This window comes from Dreissena polymorpha, chromosome 2 (genome assembly GCF_020536995.1).
Source record: "Dreissena polymorpha isolate Duluth1 chromosome 2, UMN_Dpol_1.0, whole genome shotgun sequence".
In the NCBI taxonomy this organism is placed as follows: domain Eukaryota; kingdom Metazoa; phylum Mollusca; class Bivalvia; order Myida; family Dreissenidae; genus Dreissena; species Dreissena polymorpha.
Window position 1 is genome coordinate 130,558,994 of NC_068356.1, and position 24,951 is coordinate 130,583,944.

Sequence of the window (24,951 nt, forward strand, 5' to 3'; positions counted from 1 at the left end):
GGGGAACAAATGTTATATGATAGTGATTACACTAAAATGTGAATACAACAATTGAAGGAAAACATTATTAAATCCATCCAACACAATCTAGTTTCTTGTCAAAATAAACGAGCAAAACTATTTTCATATCACGAAAACAAATTATAACAGTCTTTTTTTGATAAAAGGTCTAGAACAAAATGGGATACAAAACACAAATACAAGATTCTTACATGCATTTTACTAATAGATTTTCCAAAGAAAAAGAGCAAAATTATTCTTTTTTAAATAACTGACAAAAAATAGCTTGGAAACTAAATCAAGAGGGCAAAAATGGCCCTAGATCACTCACTTGTGTAATGAGGTGCGGCCATTTTTAAACTCAGGGATATGTTCTGAATGTTTGTTGAGGACCACAAGCTGATGTCACATACCAAATACAAAATCAAGTAAAAAACAGCTATTTAAAAGGCTTTACATGTGTATACGTCAAGGGACACCTTAGGTAGGGCCAGTGTAACTCAAGGGGCATGCTTATGAAGAAAGTTAAAACACCTCTTTGATGTTAAACACTAAATATTCAACCCGTGACACTTGCGGTTTTAAAAATTGTTGAAGTAACTTACCTTATAAATCGGGTGTGGCCAGCTTTGACATCAGGGACATGATTCAAACAAAATTTGTACAGGACTTCTATCAAATGTTTCAAATCAAAGCTCTAAGATTTATGGTTTCAGATAAGAGTTGTTTTAAAGTTAAAACCCTGATCAAAGTCGTTTCTCAAGAGAGCTTAACTGTAGTTAGCATAGTATAGCGCACCATTTTCCTGGCACTTAACTTTATGTATATAGAAATACCATTACAATGAATATATTAGATTTAGTACTAGAAAGAATTAAGATCTATTGAAGCGTAATGCACTTAGTTTACTGTCATGGTCTCATTAAACTTCTTGTTTATTTACAGCTAAACAACTGAAGATCAAAATACATTTCTTATTTATATTGTTTATGATTAGAATTACATTTTGATACTAAACAATCCTTATCTGTATAACTATTTGTTGAGAAAATTGTTTAGGCCACCTTTTATTTAGCCTATTTTAAGTACGAATGAGAATAAAACAGATTGAACAATACTTACATGCTCGTCATAATGTATATCTCATACAGTGACTCTTTAACTCTGTCTGAAAAACATGATCGCCATTAATAATTATAATTTGACTTAAAATATTGGTCAAGAATCTTGTTCATTATAAAGCCTGATAAAGCTTGAACCTTGGAAATACAGAAACAAAACATGGCCAATATGGTAAAACCGAGGCCAATACATGATTCAAACAATTCACTTTTAGCTTAGCAAATATGAAAGTCAACCAAATTTCTTCACCAGCAATACAAGATAACATTTTTGGATACTGTTTGAGAAATCTCACTAGCTTTAAACTTTATACATTTACTTAAGTCAAACTTTTTACTTCCACAACAACAAATTGTTTTAATGCATTGGCAATTGTAAATTGAAATTTGACAAAAAATAACAAAAGGAAACCCATAAAAACAAATTTACATCCCTTGAAATATCTTTCAGATTAGCGTCTCTTTATATATTTGATGACATGGACGTTGAAGTGCTTTGAGAAAATATTACTTTACTTACCATTCAACTTTATCTGAAAAAATAAACAAAAATGATTTGTTTGTGGGATTTTGTGGCTGTTTCATAAAATATTTCAGAAACATGACAGCGCTCAGTGAACCTGCTCACACTTTTCAAGGACCACCCTAGCCTAAAGATTTAAATGATTAACCACTACTCAGTGTACAAACTAATGATAATTTCACTATTAAAACAAGTTTTTCAACAAATATTTCAAAGAAGCTCAACAGAAAAATACTGTCCATAGCTGATTACCTAAAAAAAGGTATATTTGAAGAGTGGTATGTCTTAAATGTTTCTGTAAATTCCATTCAGTAACTTCATGAGTGAAAGACTTTAATAACAGAAATACACTGTATGCACATAAACTTGAACATGTTTTCTGATATTCAAACAGTATCTTACCAGATCTGTTGTTGTGAAGCTTAAGGTATTCTTGAACTTTGTGACCTTGATGAAGATGGCGGGCAGGTTGTCAGTGGTGTAGCTGTCAGAGGGCCCGCAGTGCATCTGGGCATGGAACCCCCGGGAGGAGCTGTAGAACACCTTCAGGGGCAGGCTGTATGTCGCAGCCATCTGCTGAACAAGGTCTGAACAACCGCAAACAGGGCAGTTTGTTTGTTTGTTGTTGTTTTTTACATTTTATCCATCTATTACACGCAATTTTCATTTCTAGACATTGGTGAAATAGAAGCATGCTATGGAACATAGAACCCTTATAAAAGCAAATTAAAGTATATATGTGTTAAATACATAACCTGTAATGTCATCCACAATTTCAGTGTAGGTCTTCCGGGCCATGTCCAAAAGTCCTGACAAAAGAAATGGCAGAAACAAACGTCATTCACAAAGAGCAGTCACATGCTAAAGAATGTATGTGAGGGATCCTAAAGGTACCATTGTTAAGTAATAATCAACAAGATAGTTTATTTAAAAAAAATAATTCATTGAGTTCAACATTACAAAAAGAACACTTCATTCTAAACATGTTGGCAATCATCACATATGTTTCTTTGATTTTATAAACAAAACTATTTTCAGAAAATCTAACAAATAATTAACATTTTAACCATACATTTTTCCATTTGCATGCCATCCAAAACAAATATTAAAAATTTCAATTATTGAATTCTTTTTGGTGAAAATTTACTGACATATTAGCAGTTTAACTTAAGCTGTCTTAAGACTTCACTGTTTTCATGTTAACTTGTACTTTGAAATGATACGGTAAAATGAAATTTATTAGATAGTAACATTTAAGGTCTATAATGTCAATAACCATCTATTACACAATTCTCATTTTTAAACATCACTTTAATTAAAGCAATCCATTGGTAATACAAACTTTAAGATATAGTGATTAGAGATTTTAATACAGTGTGCAATTATTGCATTATTGACAGTTTTGTTATGTGAAGAAAGAGGTCACAATTGTAATATGATGCAGAAAATGCTTAAGACAAGAAACTGTCGGAGACGGGTGATGCTCCCCAAAGGTTTTTTGGTCACAATATTGCACTATTTATTCAGATAAAAGGAAACGTCTTGAGCGGCATAACTTTGGACAAAATAATACAATGGATGGTTTAGCAACTTAACAATTTCATAGGGCCATAACTCTCTAAATAAGTCATCTAACCAGAACCCACAAATAACATGCGCATCTCCTCAAGGTAGTTAAGCTTCCCATAAAACTTCATTGAATTCCAGTCAGTAGTTGGGGGGACAAGAATTGCACTATATGTACAGTTAATAGAAAATTTCAAAGGGCCATAACTCTGTGAAAAATCATCCGACCAGATCCGGATGATAATATGCACATCTCCTCTTGGTAGTGAAGCTTCCCATAAAGTTAAATTGAATTTTGGTCATTAATTGCTGAGAAATAGCCCGGACAAAAAATTTGCACTGAAGGACGGACACACAAACGCACGGACAGACGAAGCGGGGACTATATGCTCCCTCCAAAAAAAAATTGGGGAGCATAAAAAAACAAGAAACTTGCATGAAATAACTTCATTGTAACTCATTCAAACTTACCGTTGATCTTTGGCTACAAACATTTGAGCAAAGATTCCATACACTTTTTTTTATAACAAAAAATTATCATAATTTTTCTTCTGCATGATCAATATGCATTCCTCATTCAATTAATTCCATTAGTTGTTATATGACATTGCTGACATATTTTGTAACTTGAATGCATTAATTTTTCCAATTATTAAATATGTTTAGCCACATCATAGGAAATTGGATCTTATGCAATATGCAGCCACCATAGCTGTAGACGAGTGTGGCATTTGCACAGTTTGGTTAGGAGCTACCCTGTCCGCTAATAAGATCATGACTGACTTTTAAGCAGACTGAAAAGCTCCTTACCAGATGGTCTGGAGCTACCCTGGCCATTAATGGCATAAGATCCACTTTTGAATGACACGGTTTCTATAACTAAATAAACAAATCAGCAGAAGTACCTTTACAGCGAAGCACTTCTGGGACCTCATGACAAGTAAGCCTTTTTGATATCTGGCGTCCTCGTGTATGATACAGTTGATCTTGCTAAGCATTAACACAAACCTAGGGTCATCCAGTAACTGCAGTGATATAGCGATAATAACGATTTTACAAAATTAATATTACTGAAATACACTTCAATAATCAGTGATTAAAAAAAACAACACATTTCAGCAAGTAAAGCAAAACATGTTTATCTCCAGGTGGCACCAGGGTGACAGAAATGTTTGAGTTATCAAAAGTCTTGAGTTATTTGGATATCCATATGGAGAAGTTGAAAACATTCATAAAATTTTAAACTATATCATTTACTAGAGTAATGACATTGTCTTAGAAGCTTACATAAATAGTTACAATCTTCAATCAGTTCTTACACAGAGGCCTGAAAAACCTCTTCTAGGAAGGAGGGAACATATCGATATTGCATAGGACTTGATGCTTACACATGTGATCAATGCTCCAGTTTGCCAGGACTATGAGATTTTTTTAGCTATCATAGGGTTTCGACTTATTGCCGCTGGAATGACACAATCATATTGCATGTTGTTTGTTCAAGGAATTTTAGATGAACAATTCAATTTTTCGGCGTAGCTGTATACGCCAGCTTTTCACCTTACCTGACCTCTGTAACTGTCCAATAAAATTCAAATAAAATTTCCTGCGGCTAGGTCAGAATGAAGACAATTCATTTATCCCATAGGCTGATTTGAGCATACAACCAGAACATAGGAAACATGTCCGCGTCTTTGTAACACTGTTTTACTGCGTGTTCAGCATGAAACAATTTTATCTCTAATGAAAAGGCTTAATAGATAGAACAGTTTAACACTCAATCTCGACATCAATACAGTTTGTGCGTGCACCTTTTATTTTCAGAGGATTGCCAGCGCGAGAACGTTTGTACTTAAAGGTTATGTTCTCATATTTAGTACTAACTTCCATATTCTTGTCAACATGTTAACATGTAAAAGTATAAAAAGCAGTGGAAGCAAGGCCTCACTTTAATGCATTGCATTTCCACCTGCGAGGTATCGGGTCAATTCGCGGCCAGTGTGTGTGAATGTCAGAGTTTATATACAGGTCATCGCTGCGTCTTCACGACTACCTTATGTGCTGACCGGAGTTCGCGGCCAGTAAAGTAATCGTTAAATAATAATGACGCTATAGCGTGAACTAGGTGAACTGGAATTTTCTTTAGACCAGAAAGATGTTAAATGAAGATATCCAGCGATATAATTATGGTATGTCAATAATAGATTCTTAATGTGTTTTCAACAATACCATTATAAATATTATTTTTAATTAATTTAACAAGAATTATTCCACCATATTGACTAATGTATTAAGCATGAACGCCATGATTCTTGATACTGTTAATAATCGAATCAAATAGCAACGCCCGACAAACCACTAAAACAGGTTTGTTCGAAGAACGTGCGTATAAATATTTAAAATATGTACGGATACTTTGCGTCTGGCCAGTTGACTCATATGTTTTAATTTCACTTCCATTCTTCTTTTGGTTTTCTGTTTTGTATCTATAGGTTTATGACCAGCAATATGTAATAATGTAAAATAAGCCGAGAAAACTCTGCTTAACATCCCGTACTGCGTGTGATGCAGCTAAGAACTGCACAGAAAAAGACATTCGCTATCTTTGATCTTATTCATTGAACTCTTTACCTTTTATAAACTCCAACCACAATCAACGCTGTATATCTTTTTTAAAGATATTTCTTGTTTCTATTAATATGACCAGTCAAGGATGAAGTTGACCAGTTATAAAGAAAACAATATCTCAGTGGTATTGGTTAACAAATATTCAATCAAGTAGCTGCAAATCCTTGGTTAAACTGAAAGGGGTAGCAATCTATGTTGATGTATGGTTTATTACCTTGTATGTAGCCTTGAGCAGTGGGTTCTCACAGTCCCCCAGAGCATCTCTTAGAGGTCCCACCAGCTCCAGCGTGTGCTTCAGGTACATCATGTTAGTGATCTTTGTCTCTGCTGTTTTCACATTCTCCTGCTTTGGGACCTAGATCAAACCGTTGGAAATATATGACTAAAGGTAGCGCACCCGTAATGATTTCCGCAATTTTTTTCAAAGATCGAAGAGCCTTTTTACCTGTTTACTTATAGATATCTTATTTAAGCAGTCACTAATGTGAAGTTGCCGTGGCCGAGTGGTTAAGGCGATGGACTAGAAATATTTTGTGCGCTTCCCACGCAGGTTCGAATCCCGCCAACAACGCATACTTTTTACGACGCGTTTAAATTATTTATTTTATAACGTAATTTGATTTAATATAGCATATAAGCTATGTTTATTGTTAAATATGTCGCAATTTTTATGCAAATTCTTCAATTTTTAAAATTAAAACAACGTTATGGCTAAATTGGGTGATTTACTGCTGAAAATACCAATCATGCATGTTGCATTTTTATTTCAAAAAGTAAACGGTAAATCTGTCTATTTCTTGGTATTTTTGCTGTACACTGTAACTCCAATAAAACGAGGATTACGGGGTCCAAGCCACGCAACAGCGTTATAAACGGACAGCGTTATAAGTTTTCAGCTTATTTATTTAAGGGGGCTATAAAAACAGGTATAGTATAGCCTATAATAAAGGGCCTGTCATTCCTGTGTATTGTCATTCTGTGTTGTCATCCGCAAATACATGCATATAAACCGAATCGAACGATAACAGTATACATACCGCTTTTCTAATGTGCACATTTATCCAATAATCCAATATAATTACAACATCACTTACGAACAAATAATGTTAAACATTAATGACAAGAAATATGTTTACGAATTTCGTAAACAAAATCATATGCCTACGCCATTTTTCAGAAAAATTAGTACAGTGCATTATGGGACACAGCGTTCACTGGACACGTGAGCGAATTTAAATTTAGATTGAATGCAATACGATACATGTACAAAGAAATAATTTTATTGCATCATACGCAGCATGTAAAAAACGTGCTTTCCGTGGACTTTCTGATAACGGGCAAAAATTTAAGTGCATCTCTGTTAACTATTACACTGCGTAAGCATGTAAATAAATCGTCAGGATTTTTAAATTTATTTTTCGTATACGTCCTGAAACATTAAACACACACACACAGATATTTTTATTAATCAACCATGTGTAGAATATAATAAACGATAACACACTTGCACAGCCATAGTTTATACAATGAAATACAATACACGATAAAAACAAAACATAAACAGGTAATCATTTTAATAACTTTAATTTTAATTTGAAAATTATTCGGCTTGCACTTGCCTTCTTGAAATTAGCGCACCGAACCGCTCTGTTAGGGAATACATGTAATAAACACGGACTCGCGAGTTTTCACACTTTTATTGACATTACACAACATATTAACACCAATTAGCTGTTGAGTGTCATTTAACCTCTAATCGATTAAAATTAGTTAAACGGACGAATAAAGCAATCAAGCTGTGATCACCGGCTTCTTTGAATTTTCTGAAAATACATGGAGTTGCATAACATGGATTTGAATCAGAAATGGAAGGTTGGAGAAAAAACGGGATCCAAGGACCCCCCTGCGTTATATTGGACACAGCGTTATAACGGACCGCACTATATTGGAGTTACAGTGTATATAGTGTATCTATAAAAACTAAGTTCAAAATATTACTTAAAAAATACTTTTTTGAATTTTATGACACTTTGTTTTTAACAAACCCAATTTCTACTTGGCTGAAACCACTTACATTTCATGGCGCTCTTCCACAGACAACAAGTTATAAAAAGTAAATGTCTGTAAAAGAAAACTTATTTCATCTTGTTTAAACTTTAATCACCTTTACTGCATCTGTACACACCAACTGCATGCCCATATTTGGAAATCTGGATGAATTATGGAACTTTCATATACCCCAGGGGTGCAAATAAACTGGACAAAAGCCGATCATGGTAGTGGTTTTGAAAAAATCAGTATTTTTTTTTTAAAGCACAGACAGCCTACCTAAAAATGTGCATGTAAATCAGTGAAATGATGCAGATTAAAAAAAGAATACATTAGATTATATTTGGAAAGGTGCCCATTATGGGTGCGCTACCTTAACAGTTTTTAATACAAGAGGGCCTGAGATTAAAAGGAACTGATGTGTTCTGTGCAGCCCAAGATGTCATTAAAACAAAATGTTTTTACCAACTTTCATGACTAGTGAACACCCTGGCAGCCACATTTTTCAACAGACCAGAACCATTTTCATACACATCCAAGAAATCATTTAAACAAATATACTGACAAAGTTTCATGAAGATTCATAAATCCATAGAAGGAAAAATGTCCCGCCCACTGGTGGCCATGTTTTTTAAGCAACTGGAACCATTTTCAAATTTGTCCAAAATATCATTGGGACAAATCTTCTGACATAGTTTCATGATAATCGTACAATAAATACAGCTTTTAGAGTGTTAACAAGGTTTAACTATAGCTACATAAGGAAAAATGCCACGCTCCCTTGGCGGCCATGTTTTTCCACCAACCGGAACCATTTTCGAACTCATCCAAGATATCATTAGGACAAATCTTCTGACCAAGTTTAATGAAGATCGGAAAATAAATGTGGCCTCTAGAGTGTTAACAAGGTTTTACTATAGCCATATAAGGAAAAATGCCCCGCCCCCTGGCGGCAATGTTTTTCAACCAACCGACATCATTTTTTAACTTGTCCAAGATATTATTGGGAGGAATCTTCTGATCAAGTTTCATGAAGATCGGACAGTAAATGTGGCCTCTAGAGTGTTAACAAGATTTTACTATAGCCATATATACATAAAGCCATATAAGGAAAAATGCCCCGCCCCTTGGAAGCCATGTTTTTCAAGCAAACGTAACCATTTTCGAACTCATCCAAGATATCATTGAGACCAATCTTCTGACCAAATTTCATGAAGATTGGACAATAAATGTGGCCTCTAGAGTGTTAACAAGGTTAAACTATAGCCACATAAGGAAAACTGCCCCGCCCCCTGGCGGCCATGTTTTTTCACCATCTGGACCATTTTCGAACTCGTCCGAGATATCAATGAAACCAATGTTTTGACTAAGTTTCATGATGATTGGGCAAAAATTGTGACTTCTAGAGTGTTCACAAGGTTTCTCTATAGCCATATAAGGAATACTGCCCCGCCCCCTGGCGGCCATGTTTTTCAACAGACCGGAAACATTTTTGAACTCAACCAATATCATTTAGACAAACATTTTGACAAAGTTACATGAAGATTGGGCATCAAATGTGACTTCTACAGTGTTCACAAGGTTTTTCTTTTTTTTGACCTAGTGATCTAGTTTTTGACCCAGCTTGACCCAGTTACGAACTCAGTCAAGGTATTAATGGGATGAATGTTCTGATTAAATTTCATGAAGATCAGACAATAAATGTGGCCTCTAGAGTGTTCACAAGGCAAAATGTTGACGACAGACGACGGACAAAAGGCGATCACAAAAGCTCACCATGAGCACGTTGTGCTCAGGTGAGCTAAAAAGGTTATAAATTGGAAATATGGCTAAAAAAAGTTTTTTAAAAGGCTCAAGAATATTGAACTCAAAACAAGCATTTCTGAATAAAGATCGAGTTTTTCAAAATGTTAACAATCAACCAAGGAAAATTTTTATGGGCAAATTCCTAGAACATTGCGTACCAAATATGACATACAGAGTGCTTGCAAGCTTGCTTTTTTTAAAAATAATCATCCCACTCGAAATGAAATATTTCTCTTATCAAACACAAATCAACAGTACAGAATAATAACAGACACCACAAAGTTTTCTATCTACCTGAACACAGAGGGACAAGAGGTGGTCGATGTCGAGGAACTTGCTTATGACGGCCTGCAGATTATAGAACACCTCAGACTTCTCAATGAGCTCTGCTACCACATCCTGCCTCAGGCTGATTGTTTCTGGATCTACAGCAACCATTACTGATATCAAGATTGAATTTAGACTCACTAAGAAACACTATCAAAGATGGCTATATTTTGTGTTCCTAATAGTTCTTAATTACATTAATAATCACTGGAAAAAAAGATGAACTTTCACAAGATTTTTTGTAAAATTGCAAAACATCTGAAGCAAAATATACTCTTGTTCACATTAAATACATTAATTTAAATATGTCCTGAAATCAAATTTCAATAAAACAAGTTAAGCAAATGAATCAAATAATTTCATCCTGGGTACTGTAAAATAGAAACTCGCAAAATATACACTGCAGTTCCGAAATAGTAGGAGTTAGAAAAGTAAGACAATTAGAACTCTGTGAAAATTAGTGACTCCAAAGAATTCCACATTTGGATATATAAACCCCTTGAAGTCATGTCTTACCAGAGGGTGGCTGTAGAATGTTGGATCTGAGAAGTCTGGCTCCCCCAACTGTCTTTGTGTAGTTGAGTATTCCATACAGTGTGTGACTACTGCGGGGATCACGCTGGTTCTGCAGCAACTCCAGATTACGAGCTGTCGACATGTCTTAAAAATAAAATGATTCAACATTAACAGAATACAGTAGACTCTCTGTAAACCGGACGGTCTCGAGACCGGCCTGATCGTCCGGTTTTCAGAGAGTTCCGGTTTACCAAGAGTTTTCATATTGCCGAAATATACATGGTATGCATTGTGTACAGAATCACATAGAAATAAAACAAACCATATACATTTACATGTACCATGTGATAACTGTACGCAGGTACTGATGATGTTAATTGCATTCTTAAAAAATGTGTTTTTAATCGATTAAAAGCAAAACAAATTCCATACCGTCTTGATTTGATTAATCCCAAAGTGAGCGTGGTGCTTTATACATGTAAGTACGTGGATTTTGTCATATAGGCGAGTGACGCCACAAATAAGATTGTTGTAGATACACGATTTATTATTCAATACATACATGTACCACATTTCATAAAACATACACACATGCAAAAAACAGCGTCATAATTATTTTTAAGATATTCATAATCTCAAAACCTACAAATTCTTGAAGTTTACGATTTCACGAAAAAGTCCAAGATCACTCTCTGCTTGAAAGCACATTTCTCCTTTACGATCTTATTTTCTGCAATGTTGGGGAGGGTGTCTGCCGTTACCAGGAAGTCGCCATTCTCTAACATTAGCTCTACGCGTCTGCGTTTAGCTGGAGGCTGCGACATTTTAGATGCGTTCGAAATTAGTAAACGGCAATGAATGAATTTGCATACAGATGGATGGATATTTATCATATTTCTAACAGTTTATCTGACAAACAATTAAACAACCATTTCAGCGTTAAAAACATGGCTATAAGATCTTTTAAAATACTCGAGAAGATCACAAGAAAGTGATCGTCGCAACGGCATGCATTAATTTTTTTAATTAAATTGTTTATCATAGGCGATAATAAATAATTAATAAAACAATCGAGTCAATCACTTTTTGGTGTTACAGCACGTCTATTATAGACATTCACAGTTTGTTTTACATAACTTAATCGGACTCCCATAGCGCGGTAACGATTTGACACCTTTATGGTATGTTTAATCCGATTATCGATAATTGCGCGAGCAAAATGTGTGACAACACACTCGCTGTGCTGACCAGGTATTGTTATTTTCACGCCTCGGGCATCTTGAGAATTTAGACCATCCGGTATACTCAATGTATTTTACGTTGAAAATGACCAAATTTACGAAGATACCCGTCCGGTTTCCGGTTTTCAGAGAGTTCAGTTTATTCAACATTTTTTAACAAAGAAAAAGAAGGAGAAAATACGGGACTGGCCCGACCAGCCGGAATCGGGAGAGTTCCGGTATTCGAAGAGTCCGGTATTGGCAGAGTCTACTGTACTAATTTGCACTGAATATAATATCAAGGTGTGTAAAGTTGGCTTCAAATAAATAAGTTGAAATTTACATTATTTGCTTTTTACATACAGGAGGCCTTACAATAAACATTCCTGAGTTAAGACTCAAAACACATTTAAGACTCTCTTTAGTTAACATTTTGCAATGCAAAACAATTCAGCTGGTTTACATTTATTGACTTACGGAGGTTATTTGAAATGTAATGGTCTGATTCCCTGCTCACAAATACAAAGCTCCATCGCCAAACCTTGACAAAATGTAAAGTAGCAAACAGGGATAATGATTTTGTGGAAGTATGACGAAAAATGCATGCAAAGTGTAGGATGAGTTGTGCACAGAACCTATTCGTTTAAACCTACTTATTTTAGCTCAATTGCATAGAAAGCCCAAGGCTTATTTGAATACTCTCGAGTCCATTTCCAGAAACTAGAACCAGTACATGGTGTCTATGGGGGAGATCAAAAGAACACTCCTACAGTTAGGATCAAACCCGTGACCTCCAGGTCGCTAGGCGGACACCATATCCATTACGCAACGGTAAGTTTAATCTATTAAAATTTATGTAATTACAAAAATGGCCATAACTCCTTAAACATAACAAAATCACTCAATCTTTGCTGCAACAAATGGAGATGATCATTCTGTAAAGGTTTGATGAAAATTTCATGCAAAATATAGGAGTTGTGCAAAGATGATTGTGGCTGTCGGAAGTATGCATGTAAGGGCACACACACACAAAGGCAAAAATGGACAACTACTATTTCTTTATCCCTAGGGCAACAGATAATGATTTATTTTTTTTTGACACAATAGTCAAGCCTTATAATAGTACCAAACACAATGATGCAGAGTAGAAAGGTAAGTTTTTATTAAATTGTCAAAAACTGATTGACAAATAGTGTTGAGAGGAAAAAAATATTTGTTTAAAAAACCTTGTAGTTAAAACTAATTGACATGAAATCTCATCTGCTGCCTTGTATCACTAGGCCTTTTTGCGAGGGATACAAAATCGCTGATAAATGCCTGTTTAGCAGTGTTATGCCTCACCAATCATGGTTGTGTTCTCACTGCCCTTGAAGACCACCTTCAGTGATGCTGGTGCATAGACTGTGTTCTGGATAAACTCTATGTACTTGATCAGGGCTGCGGCTGCAGCCAAGCAGTAATACCTAGAGATACAAGCAGTAATACATAGAGAAACAGGCAGTAATACCTAGAGGTACAGGCAGTAATACCTAGAGAGAAGGCAGTAATACATAGAGATACAAGCAGTAATACATAGAGATACAAGAAGTAATACCTAGAGATACAGGCAGTGATACCTAGAAATACATGCAATAATACCTAGAGATACAAGCAGTAATACCTATTGATACAAGCAGTAATACCTAGAGACACAAGCTGTAATACCTAGAGATACAAGCAGTTATACAAAGAGATATAAGCAGTAATAACTAGAGATATAAGCAGTACTACCTAGAGATACAGGCAGTGATACCTAGAGATACAAGCAGTAATACATAGAGATACAGGCAGTATTACCTAGAAATAAGGCAGTAATACCTAGAGATACAAGCAGTAATACATAGAGAAACAGGCAGTAATACCTAGAGATACAGGCTGTTATACCTAGAGATAAGGCAGTAATACATAGAGATACAAGCAGTAATACATAGAAATGCAAGCAGTAATACCTAGAGATACAAGCAGTAATACCTAGATACAGGCAGTGATACCTGGAGATACAAGCAATAATACCTAGAGATACAAGCAGTAGTACATAGAGATACAAGCAGTAATACATAGAGAAACAGGCAGTTATACCTAGAGATAACTGAGGCAGTAATGCCTAGAGATACAAGAAGAAATACCTAGAGATACAAGCAGTACTACCTAGAGATACAGGCAGTGATACTTAGAGATACAAGCAGTAATACCTATAGATACAAGCAGTAATACCTAGAGAAACAAGTAGTAATATCTAGTGATACAAGCAGTAATACCTTGAGATACAAGCAGTAATACGTAAAGAAACAAGCAGTAATATCTAGAGATACAAGCAGTAATACCTTGAGATACAGGCAGTAATACCTAGAGATAACTGAGGCAGTAATACCTAGAGATACAAGAAGTAATACCTAGAGATACAATCAGTAATATCTAGACAGGGCTGGACTTTTTTGACCTACTGACCCAAAGGACCACCAGCTTTCAGAAATTACTGGTCCTCCAAGATTTCAATTGGTCCGACAATTTCTATGTTATTTTACCTAAATTTTAAGCTTCTCTTCATTAGTTTCAGTTTTTTTAGGCGGAGGTTCAATGAACCCTGGAATGAAATTCCACATCGCGAAAACTTGTAATCTTGAAAATACGCAGGTTTAGTTAATTACTCTCCTCAGTGATTTTGTTTGCTAAAAATTACCGCCGATTTTCGGCTTCTTCCCAATTGCAAAAATCAACGTTTTTTCCCAAAAAGCTGACCAAAATTTCCCCAAAAAAGTCCAATTAAAAAAAAATATATATATTTATATATATTTTTTTTTTTTTTTGAAAGAAGTCTCTTAACTCTAGATCTCAACTTTTTATTTAAACATCCTACAAAAGATATAACTTTAATTTAGTCCTTTTTGTTGATAAATAATTCCCAAATTTGCCACTTTAATTAATTAATGCAATCACAATTTGACCAGACTCCTTTTCCCAAAATGGCTAGAAAAACCCCTGGAATATGCACTTAAAAACAATTTTAATTCTGCTACTTATAATAATATTTATAATGCTTAAGTTTTCCCTATTTCATGGTTTATCACACTATTTTTCCCAATTTCATGGTTTATCGCGCTAATTTTCCCAATTCAAATGGCACAGGCTGTAACAAATAAAAGAAAAAAATATCACTGCTCCGGATATATCAAAACATTATTCGCACGGTAAATAAAGCATCTTCTGATGGTACTAAGATCGATTAAATGCTGATTTATAATTGCTGCTTTTTCAAAAATAATAAATACCATTTTGTTCATTTCTCGATCCGAACGCTTCCAATGTTATGTTAAGTTGTGTATCGATCTGGAGACATTTGCGGAACGCAAATCGATTTTTTGATCCGACAACAGGTTTTTTTCATCTGGGCATCTAGAAAAATTGGAATTTCCAATATGTTGCTAGTTTTATCCCCGTCCGAGTCGGCCCATAAAATAATGATGAAATTATCGGTTTATTATGAACATTTAAGTTGTTTTACTGATGAAAACCAGTATTTCACAATAAGCTGGCCAGGATTTTTAACTTGTCCGACGGATCAACCAAATTTCTAGTTTCACTGGTCCTCCCTTTTTTTAATTGACCCCGGGTCAACAGACCACCGTTAGTGCTAGAGATACAAGAAGTACCTAGAGATACAAGCAATAATACCTAGAGATTCAAGAAGTAATACCTTGAGATACAAGAAATAATACCTAGAGATACAAGAAGTAATACCTAGAGATACAAGCAGTAATACCTAGAGATACAAGCTGTTATAGCTAACAGTTTGTGTAAATAGTACATGTTTGCACAACCAGCTAAAAAATACATTTGATAACAGTTGTAAAATGAAAACTGCCGTTATATATTTTTACCGCAATTATAAAAATAAACCTCTGTTATAGTTTTATACACGTACAAGTAAGTGGTAACATTTACAACCTGTGCTTAATAATTAACAAAGAATTGTTCACGTTACAAAAGTCGATTTGATGACAATTGATTAAAAAATAACTAGAGCTTTGTCACAGACGTGACGAATACCCCCACATGCCGCATTTACACATAATATTTTGCATGTCGTCTTCACAAAAAAACAGCGAACACCATGCTCAATTTTTAAAACACACTAAGTGACCCCTTGACCTAGTTTTTGACCCAAAAAGGCCCATGTTCTAACTTGGCCTTAAGATCATCTCCATAAAACTTCTGACCAAGTTTCGTGAAGATCGGATGTAAACTACTTGAATTAGAGAGCGGACACCATGCTGAATGTTAAAAAACGCACTAAGTGACCCCGTGACCTAGTTTTGGCCCGGAATGGCCCATGTTCAAACTTTTCCTAGAGATCATTTAGATAAAACTTGTGACAAAGTTTGGTGAGGGTTGGATGAAAACTACTTGAATTAGAGAGCGGACAACATTGTGATGTTTAAACGCACTAAGTGACCCCGTGACCTTGTTTTTGACCCGGCATGACCCATATTCAAACTTGCCCTAGACATTATCAAGATACAACTTCTGACCAAGTTTGGTGAAGATTGGATAAAACTTCTTGAATTAGAGAGCGGACAACATGGTGAGGTTTAAAACACACTAAGTGACCCTGTGACCTAGTTTTTGACCCGGCATGGCCCATGTTCGAACTTGACCTACACATCATCTAGTTACAACTTCTGACCAAGTGTGGTGAAGATCGGATTTAATTTACTTGAAATATAGAACGGACACCATGCTCAATGTGTAAAACATACTAAGTGACCCTGTGACCTAGTTTTTGATCTGGCATGGCCCATGCTCGAACTTGGCCTTCAGATCATCTAGATAAAACTTCTGACCAAGTTTGGTGAAGATCGGATGAAAACTACTTGAATAAGAGAGAGGACATCATGCTGAATGTTAAAAAACGCACTAAGTGACCCCGTGACATAGTTTTTGACCCGGCAAGGCCCAAGTTCAAACTTGGCCTTAAGATCATCTAGATACAACTTCTGACCAAGTTTGGTGAAGATAGGATGAAAACTACTTGAATAAGAGAGCGGACAACATGCTGAATGTTTAAAACGCACTAAGTGACCCCGTGACCTAGTTTTTGACCTGGAAAGGCCCATGTTTGAACTTGGCCTTAAGATCATCTAGATACAACTTCTGACCAAGTTTGGTGAAGATCGGATGAAAACTACTTGAATTAGAGAGCGGACAACATGCTGAATGTTTAAAACGCACTAAGTGACCCCGTGACCTAGTTTTTGACCCGCCAAGGCCCATTTTCGAACTTGGCCTAGACATCATGTAGATACAACTTCTGACCAAGTTTGGTGAAGATCGGATGAAAACTACTTGAATAAGAGAGCGGACACTTAATACGGACCGACAGACAGACAGACTGACCGACCAACAGACAAGTTCACTCCTATATACCCCCCTAAACTTCGTTTGTGTGGGTATAATAATTATTGTATTTTACACATTAAAGAGACTGAGTATTTGTAATGTTGCTTACAATTATATAACTGCCGTCACATCTTCTTTTTTTTAAAGAATGTACTTTCGGCTAAAAAGGAACAGCATTCAGTAACACATAAATATACAAACAGTTATTCCCAGTTATACTAGCATTCTTAGGACACTATATAAAATCAAATTTTTTTCTAATATTTTAGTTTATTTTCAACTTGCACATACTTTAACATTTAAGGAGACATAAATAACAATAGCAGTTGCTTAAATGATAGCCTATTGAGATATAAAAAAGAAAGAAATGGCTCACTTCGATGCAATCTCCAGCTCGACACTGCTGTATTCTGGTACACAGAGGTGCTTCACGTTCATCAATCCTAAAGAAAGTTATAACAAACAATACATATAATATACACCAATATGATCTGGTTACTAACATCAAAATCATACTATCTATTACCACATACATTACCATGTAATTTTATGCAATTTGTACATTGTGTATAATGAAGTCACCAATGAATAATAATAAACTGGTAAAACCAAATCAACTGTTCTTTATTGTATTGTACAACAACTCCAAAACATTGAATTGCAAGCACTTGTTATGGCTTTAGAGGGTGGCTCCAACAATTTGCATTAGGTATATATAGGATGAAAGTTAACATTACAATGTTGTTTATTAAATGTGCAAATTACATAGAATGTAGCAATTTTCATTTGTTAACCAATTATGAAAATAAATGTATTTAAAAATATAAAATGTCAATGTTTGCTAGGTCAACAAATAATGCACCATCAATTGTTTATTACCGGGTACTTAGGATAGGGGTACCTTTAATAATCCTTTTTTAATAATCCTTAACTATTGTTACAAGATTTATTTTAGGTAATTGTATTCTTGGCGTCATACACATTTATGTATATGTGTGTCTTTAACTAGATTTAAATTTGGTAAGCTAATTTATTCAATTGTCATATGTCATAGGTCTTATATTGTCATTTTTGAACATTAGATTTTCTGAAAGCTGTTTTAAAATGACTATGATGCTTTTATTCTAACAATTTTTTTTTTATTTAGTCACATTTGTTCTTTAAAAATATCATTTATGTCTCAGAGCAATTTATAAAAACATAATAGTTAAATATATTAAGATCAGTTTTGGGCATGTATGTATAAAAGTAATATTTGGCGGGCCACTTCACTTTACATTTCAATTATATGACGGTGAATGTTCATGATTGTTTGGTATTATGTAAATATATGTAAAAAGGTCTATTAAAAAATGTTTTATGAGAACAAAATAAAACACTTGTGATCATGATCATCAGTCACCTACTACCTTAGGCTGCACTTCTTTCTTTACAACAACACTACATGTCATAAGAAGTTCACATACAAGCATTATTTGTAATAAACAATGTGTACTTTGCATTAAGGAAATGGTGGTTATGCCTATAAATAGCTCCTGATGTGTAAGGTCGTTTTACTATGACTTCGTTTACTCATAGAATTTTTTAATCAGTCATATTTAGAGTGACCTTGACCTTTTCTCAAAGGATGACACACCTTCTTGACATTTTACAGTGTGGTAATTTTTTTTCTTTTATTTTACAATGAATGACAGAGTTACGGTCTTAAAAAAGCTTAGACAAGTTGTTTTAAGGCAAATTTTAACCTTTCACCTGTAAGTTTTACCTTGACCTTAAATAAATGTGACACATTATCTTATCATATGTGACATTTTGGGTAAGCAATTTTAATTGCATTATGAGTGACACAGTCAAGAGGTCAAGTCCGTACAAGCTGTTATAGACAGACTTTGACACATGACCTCTATGTGTGACCTTGATCTTTAATATTTGGTGATGGGTATTACACTCCACTCACAGTTTCCTCATCATATTTGTGGTAAGTCATTCTAAAATTACATAATAAATGACAAAGTTGCAGTTCTGACAAGCTGCTGAATGGTCAAATTTGACTTTGGCTCTCCTATAGTGACCTTGACCTTTGAGGTAGGAAGACAGGTAATGTGCCCAACATGCCGTCTCCTTATGTGGTCTGTTGTAAGTTATTTAGAATTGCATATTGAATAATAACAATACAGTCAAGACAAGGAATTTGATGGCAGAATTCGGGCTTTCACCTTTAAGTGTGACTTGACCTTTGAGGTAATAAGATTACACAAGACTCATGGTCATATGATGGTTCTCAATTGCAGTTAGTTGCTTTAACATTGCAAGATGAAATCATGAATTACAGAGTGTCAGAACAAGCTCGGACTAACGCACGCACACTTCGCACATATGCATGCTTGTGACTCCGATATCCAGCTTTCCGCAACCAGGACCAATAAAACTTTTTTTTAGATAAAAATCTTTTGGAACAATTCAATATTAGTGGCAAATTGGACATTAGGAAGGGGCTATTAAATCAAGCTGAATACAATTCATCTGAAGAAAATCTTGGTGTTTTTATTTTACCAATGAATACAAAATTTCATGATTAAATACCCCTAGACTGAAACAATCGTCTGATGTCATGATTCTATGTATGATTACAAAATTCTATACCCTACAAAATCGCATACCTTTTGTTTCATTGAAGTATTTCCTCTGAACTGTAGATATGGTTGTGTTTGGAAATTGTTCTGTGACAATCTTTGATAAGTTTGTCATTGTACCTGACTCACATGCAGTATTTGGAAATATAATCTTAAAACAGAAATATAAAAGCACATTATAAAAAGAATGATAAAATATTATTTAAATCTTGCAATATATACCTTATATCCTCTATTGGTGTACTGGTAACAAACCATTTCCACAGCTAAACTAGCAAATTTCCTTGACCTTATTATACAGTTCTGGATCAAAACAATCAGGATCACATCAGAAATGTTCTAAGAAAGGTGAAGTAAAAAAAAAATCTCAAACACTTTGAGATGCTTAATTTCTTTATAATTCCAAAACAGAAAAAAGTATTTAAAATGGCAAGATATTTAAAAAAAAACATACACAGACTGAAGCATGGTTATAGAAAAATGAAGTTTAGACTTAATCAAGCAATCTCAACATGAATTTTAATGAACAGTTATTTGAATAAATCAAATATGTTAAAAAATTAAAAGATAATTACACAGTCAATATAAAATATACTAGTGTGAGTTCAAAAGTTTAGGCCTTTATACTGACCTCAAGGGGCTGAGCAATCTGCAATTTAGTGATGGTCTTCACGTATGTGGGCATGTCTGAGAACTGTGAGAGACTAAGTTCTGGTTTCTTTAAGTCCAATGTTGCCATACCCACTTCTCCCTTAGCTAAGCCTCTACCTTCAACAATTGCTGAAAAATGCAAAAGATCATTAAAGAGCAACCATGCTTTCACCATTAGCATGATTTAAAATTGTAGATATAGAATGTAGATATTCTTTCAAATGAGAGGCCATGGTGCTCAGGCACTAAGAACTGGAGGTGGCACAAAGTCACAATATATTATTCGACATTGTATCACAATTATTTCATCAAATGATTTAAATTTGATAGATAGTATATGTTCCGTTTTCATATTAAAGAATGCAAAAGTATCTGTTAGATCGGCAAGAAACCAATGATTTGGCTATGCAGTATGCTGAAAGCAATGCTATGATGTCGTAAGAGCTTTTATTTGGTGGAAATGTGCTTGTCACACATGCAAAAACTTTTGCTTTTAAGAACTCCACCATGTAAAAAATTATAAAGATCCTGAAAATTTCCAAATTGTTTATATCGTATGTTTCTGTACATTTTTTGATAAATTAATCTTTGCTGAATCACACAACATTGCAGATTTTTTATTTAAATAATGAAAAAAACATTTAATACCTACACACCATGTAGATTTATGCAAGTTTTTTAAAAACTCGCCTTCCTTAGTGCAACCTTGTAAATATCATTTGATCCTTTATATATGCCTCTTAAATAAGAGGAGGTGCCAGTGATTAACCACCTTACAACACTCCGAAATTGGTTCATTATTTAACATGTTCTTTTGCAAAAATGTGTACAGTATCAGATTCGAAATCCATATTGCATTTTTCAATGCAAGTAATTTTAAATTTTAAATTACATGAAATGCATATTTATGCCTTGACATGCTATATGGAGCTTTGGATGGTGCTAAAATGATAATTCCGAGGTACAAAGAAGACCATCTGGGAGCATAATAAACCATGTAATAAGATAATGTAAGAATGATAATTCACACTGACCAACAAGTGTTGAACAATTGTTTTGAGCAGGAGTTGCAGCCCCTGGAGTTGCACTGCCCCCAGTATCAGAGGTCCGTCTCTTGGAGGAACCTGAATTTGTGCGGGGAGTTCGAAAGCCAGCAGGTGCACTAGAGGTACTGGCACTTCCACTTGTAAACAAGCCTGTGTTGTATCTAGCTCGACTTGTAGACGAGCCACTATAATATAATACTGTTAAATACCTCAACTTCATAGTCGTTATATCAGTTTTAAATAGTTTTGTTTTATATTAAATCTGTAAATTTTATATTAAAACCATATAGTTGTATACCAAAATTTGGTTTTCCATTATCTATTTCAGAAAGTTTTGAAACAAAAGTAAAATTATACCGAATATTAATGAATACTCTAATAATATAAATCGTTTTTAATCAGTTGCATTTTTTGAATGTGGTAAGTGTATATACGGTGTACAAAGATTTTTGCTGCATCATCAATGCGCAAAACACACTACATCATCATTATGTGAGACTTTAACATTCCACAAACAGAATCAAAATTGACAAACGTGTGAGTTTCCGTTTTATCAGATTTATTGGTAAGCAAGCAGGGCTTAAACAAAGGCCGTTGTGACCTTCCTGTGAACTGTCCATATCATCAGAGACACAAATATCAGGGCTTTTTTCCCTCTTTAGCAAGGGCCTTATAAACGCCCCTTCCCCAAAGAGAAAGGCCCCTTCTTCAAAAAGAATTTCATTAAAATGATGCAATTTTCCCAGATTTGTCAATGATCTTTTCCCCAAAATGGAAGGCCAGGCCTTTTCCCCAAATCAATAAAAAAATCCCTGAATATATAATACAATTATTAACTTGCGCTCAAGGGAATAAGTAGTGACCCTCTCAGAAGAACATTATTTGAGTAAGAGGAATAAAGTTTCATTTTTTGTTAGTGAAATTTATGAATATTGATATTAAATATTATATTTTAACAATTATTGTTAAAACATCTCATTTTTGTCTTCCTTTATCATTTTTTCTTTTTTGGGCCAGAAATGATCAGTCCAGGTCGGCAAGTGCTGGATGATTATAGGACCTCCTTGCTGGCAATAAATTTTAATTTTAGGAAGGACTGATGCTCATCCTATCAATTCAGAAAAGTTTAATGATTGATTGACAATCATGTTTACAGTTTTTCCCCAAAAAAGGGTTGATCTCAACTTATTGTTAATGCCCTATGGTACCCAGATGTGAGGCGGCTGTAGTCTGTAGGATAGGACAAGGATCTCTCCGAGGCCTGTTCAGAGAAACTTGTGGAATCCGACTCCACATTGACACTGTCTGTTGTCACGCTTGAAGTGTCTGTAGAACCAGGGGTGACCAGCAGACCGAAATCTGCAAGGTAAATGACATCATTTTAATAAAAGTAGATTGTTAAAAAAATATAATTTTCTAAATACATGTACCTGTAATTCTAACCTAGCTCTTAAAATTCAGTTTGAAACAAATGAATAAATTCAAACAATTTTAAATAAAGGATTCCTTTTTGACAAATACATTAAAAAACAAAGCTGATTGTATTAAAGACACATACTTCGACCACCACATATTATCCTAATAGTAATAAGTTATAATTAATAAGTAAAAGATGTATTAGTAAAAAACGAGATGTGTTTGTCAGAAAAACAATGCCCCCTAATAAACCGCTTTGAAGCCATATATTTGACCTTTGACCTTGATGGATGACCTTGACCTTTCACCACTCAAAATGTGCAGCTCCATGAGATACACATGCATGCCAAATATCAAGTTGCTATCTTCTATATTGCAAAAGTTATGACCAATGTGTAAGTTTTGTGGCAGGCAGGCAGGCAGGCAGGCAGGCAGGCAGGCCAAAAACAATATACCCCCGATCATTCGATCCGTGGGCATAAAAAACTTAGAAACTTGGTTAACTTATCTTTTGCTTCAGAGTTAGGGATATTATTACATTTTCAATCCCATTTATTCAGAAAATTGATATAAACTAATACTAGTAAGATTGGTTACCAGGGACAGTATTCATAAACCAAACATGCCATAATTTTTCAGAACAATTCCGGGACATTGAGTTAAATTGTCCGGGACTTTTGCCGATTTTCCGGGACATGTATAAAATGTAGCGATATTTATAGACATATGCATTTTTGGTACGTTTTTTTTGTGTTTCTCATTGTTAATTGCAAAAGTTCCAAAGCCTATCCAAAATACACTTGATCTGTTAACGTCAAATTAAACATTACTAATTCCGTTACTAGATACAAGCCCCGTGTTTTCAGTGTAAGCGTTCTAAACATAGATGGTGACGTCACTGCGTTTCTTTTTTACTCAACTTCTTTGTCGGTTAAACGTGCGAACATAAACTGCTTTTAATTTTTTACTCAGCGATGTTGGACTTCAGATGTGTGAACAACTATCCTTTGCCCTTACGCAGCTGGAAATAATGACGTAGTAGATTAAAGTCAATTAACAACCACATTAAACAATGCCGCCTTTTCGGTTTGACCGTGAACGTGAGACAATCGATATGATAACAGGACCCCTGTTAATTGATCGATTTTGACACGTAGCATAGTCTGCCTATTCGGGTAGGCATTGTCATGGAGACGCTGCAGATATACACAGATTCGAGGTGCAGTTAAGCCTAAGATAAGGTACATGTATATATGGATTTTGTAAATTCCGGGACATTTGACAGATTTCCGGGACAGCGGGACAAGTTCTTCATTTCCGGGACTGTCCCTGACAATCCGGGACGTATGGCATGTATGCATAAACCCATTAAGACTTAAATATAAAGAGAAGATAACTTACTTTAGAGCTTGAATATATATCACCTATCAATGTTGCTATTAGTTTATAGTTAGTTAATAGGTATAGTTTTTAGATGCAATAAGTGTATCAATCTGTCATCTGATCAGTGCAATGCGTTGACAAAAATAATACTGAGCAATCACTGGAATCAGGCTTTGTGTTTCAATTATTCGTCAACAATGAGCTGTCATAGATAACTGTTTGTGTGTTCCTTTAATTGCATGAGTAGAGCAATTCAATCGGACCATTTCAGTATCGTACAATTCCCTTATTTCGAGCACGACCTAATTTCGATCACTTTGTTTACATTAAGAACGCGGCTCTCATGATGAGGTCATACGCATGCCCTCCGAGTATTTTGTTTAATTAACATTACTACGCTTGAAAATAATTACCGAAACAAATAAAATAACAAAAAAACAAACAGTTTAATTGCATTTAAACATCTAACTTCAACTGAAATAATCCAAATGTCTATTTCGTGCATTTATTTCGGTACTCTTCATTAAACTTGCACATAAATTGCAGACCACTGCGCTAGTGAACACATAATTTCATGTACTTGATTTATTTTAAAGAAAATTGTTTTACATTGCCTCGATTCCAAGGTAATGT

At 34.7% G+C, this 24,951-nt stretch overlaps 1 protein-coding gene across 1 annotated transcript in view; it reads right to left on the reverse strand.

The window, feature by feature from the left end:
- The window catches only part of LOC127868999 (mutS protein homolog 4-like), a 47,157-nt gene that overhangs the window by 17,521 nt on the left and 4,685 nt on the right, over positions 1-24,951 (reverse strand). Inside the window, exons 2-16 of the mRNA XM_052411244.1 lie at positions 22,728-22,878; positions 21,508-21,704; positions 20,454-20,602; positions 19,850-19,973; positions 17,566-17,632; positions 13,095-13,216; positions 10,534-10,677; positions 9,985-10,115; positions 6,050-6,190; positions 4,116-4,235; positions 3,682-3,694; positions 2,400-2,453; positions 2,047-2,231; positions 1,642-1,654; positions 1,123-1,168 (exon numbers count right to left, since the gene is read on the reverse strand). Coding sequence (XP_052267204.1) covers positions 1,123-1,168; positions 1,642-1,654; positions 2,047-2,231; positions 2,400-2,453; positions 3,682-3,694; positions 4,116-4,235; positions 6,050-6,190; positions 9,985-10,115; positions 10,534-10,677; positions 13,095-13,216; positions 17,566-17,632; positions 19,850-19,973; positions 20,454-20,602; positions 21,508-21,704; positions 22,728-22,878 — 1,657 coding nt within the window. The remainder of the gene's footprint in view (positions 1-1,122; positions 1,169-1,641; positions 1,655-2,046; positions 2,232-2,399; positions 2,454-3,681; positions 3,695-4,115; positions 4,236-6,049; positions 6,191-9,984; positions 10,116-10,533; positions 10,678-13,094; positions 13,217-17,565; positions 17,633-19,849; positions 19,974-20,453; positions 20,603-21,507; positions 21,705-22,727; positions 22,879-24,951) is intronic.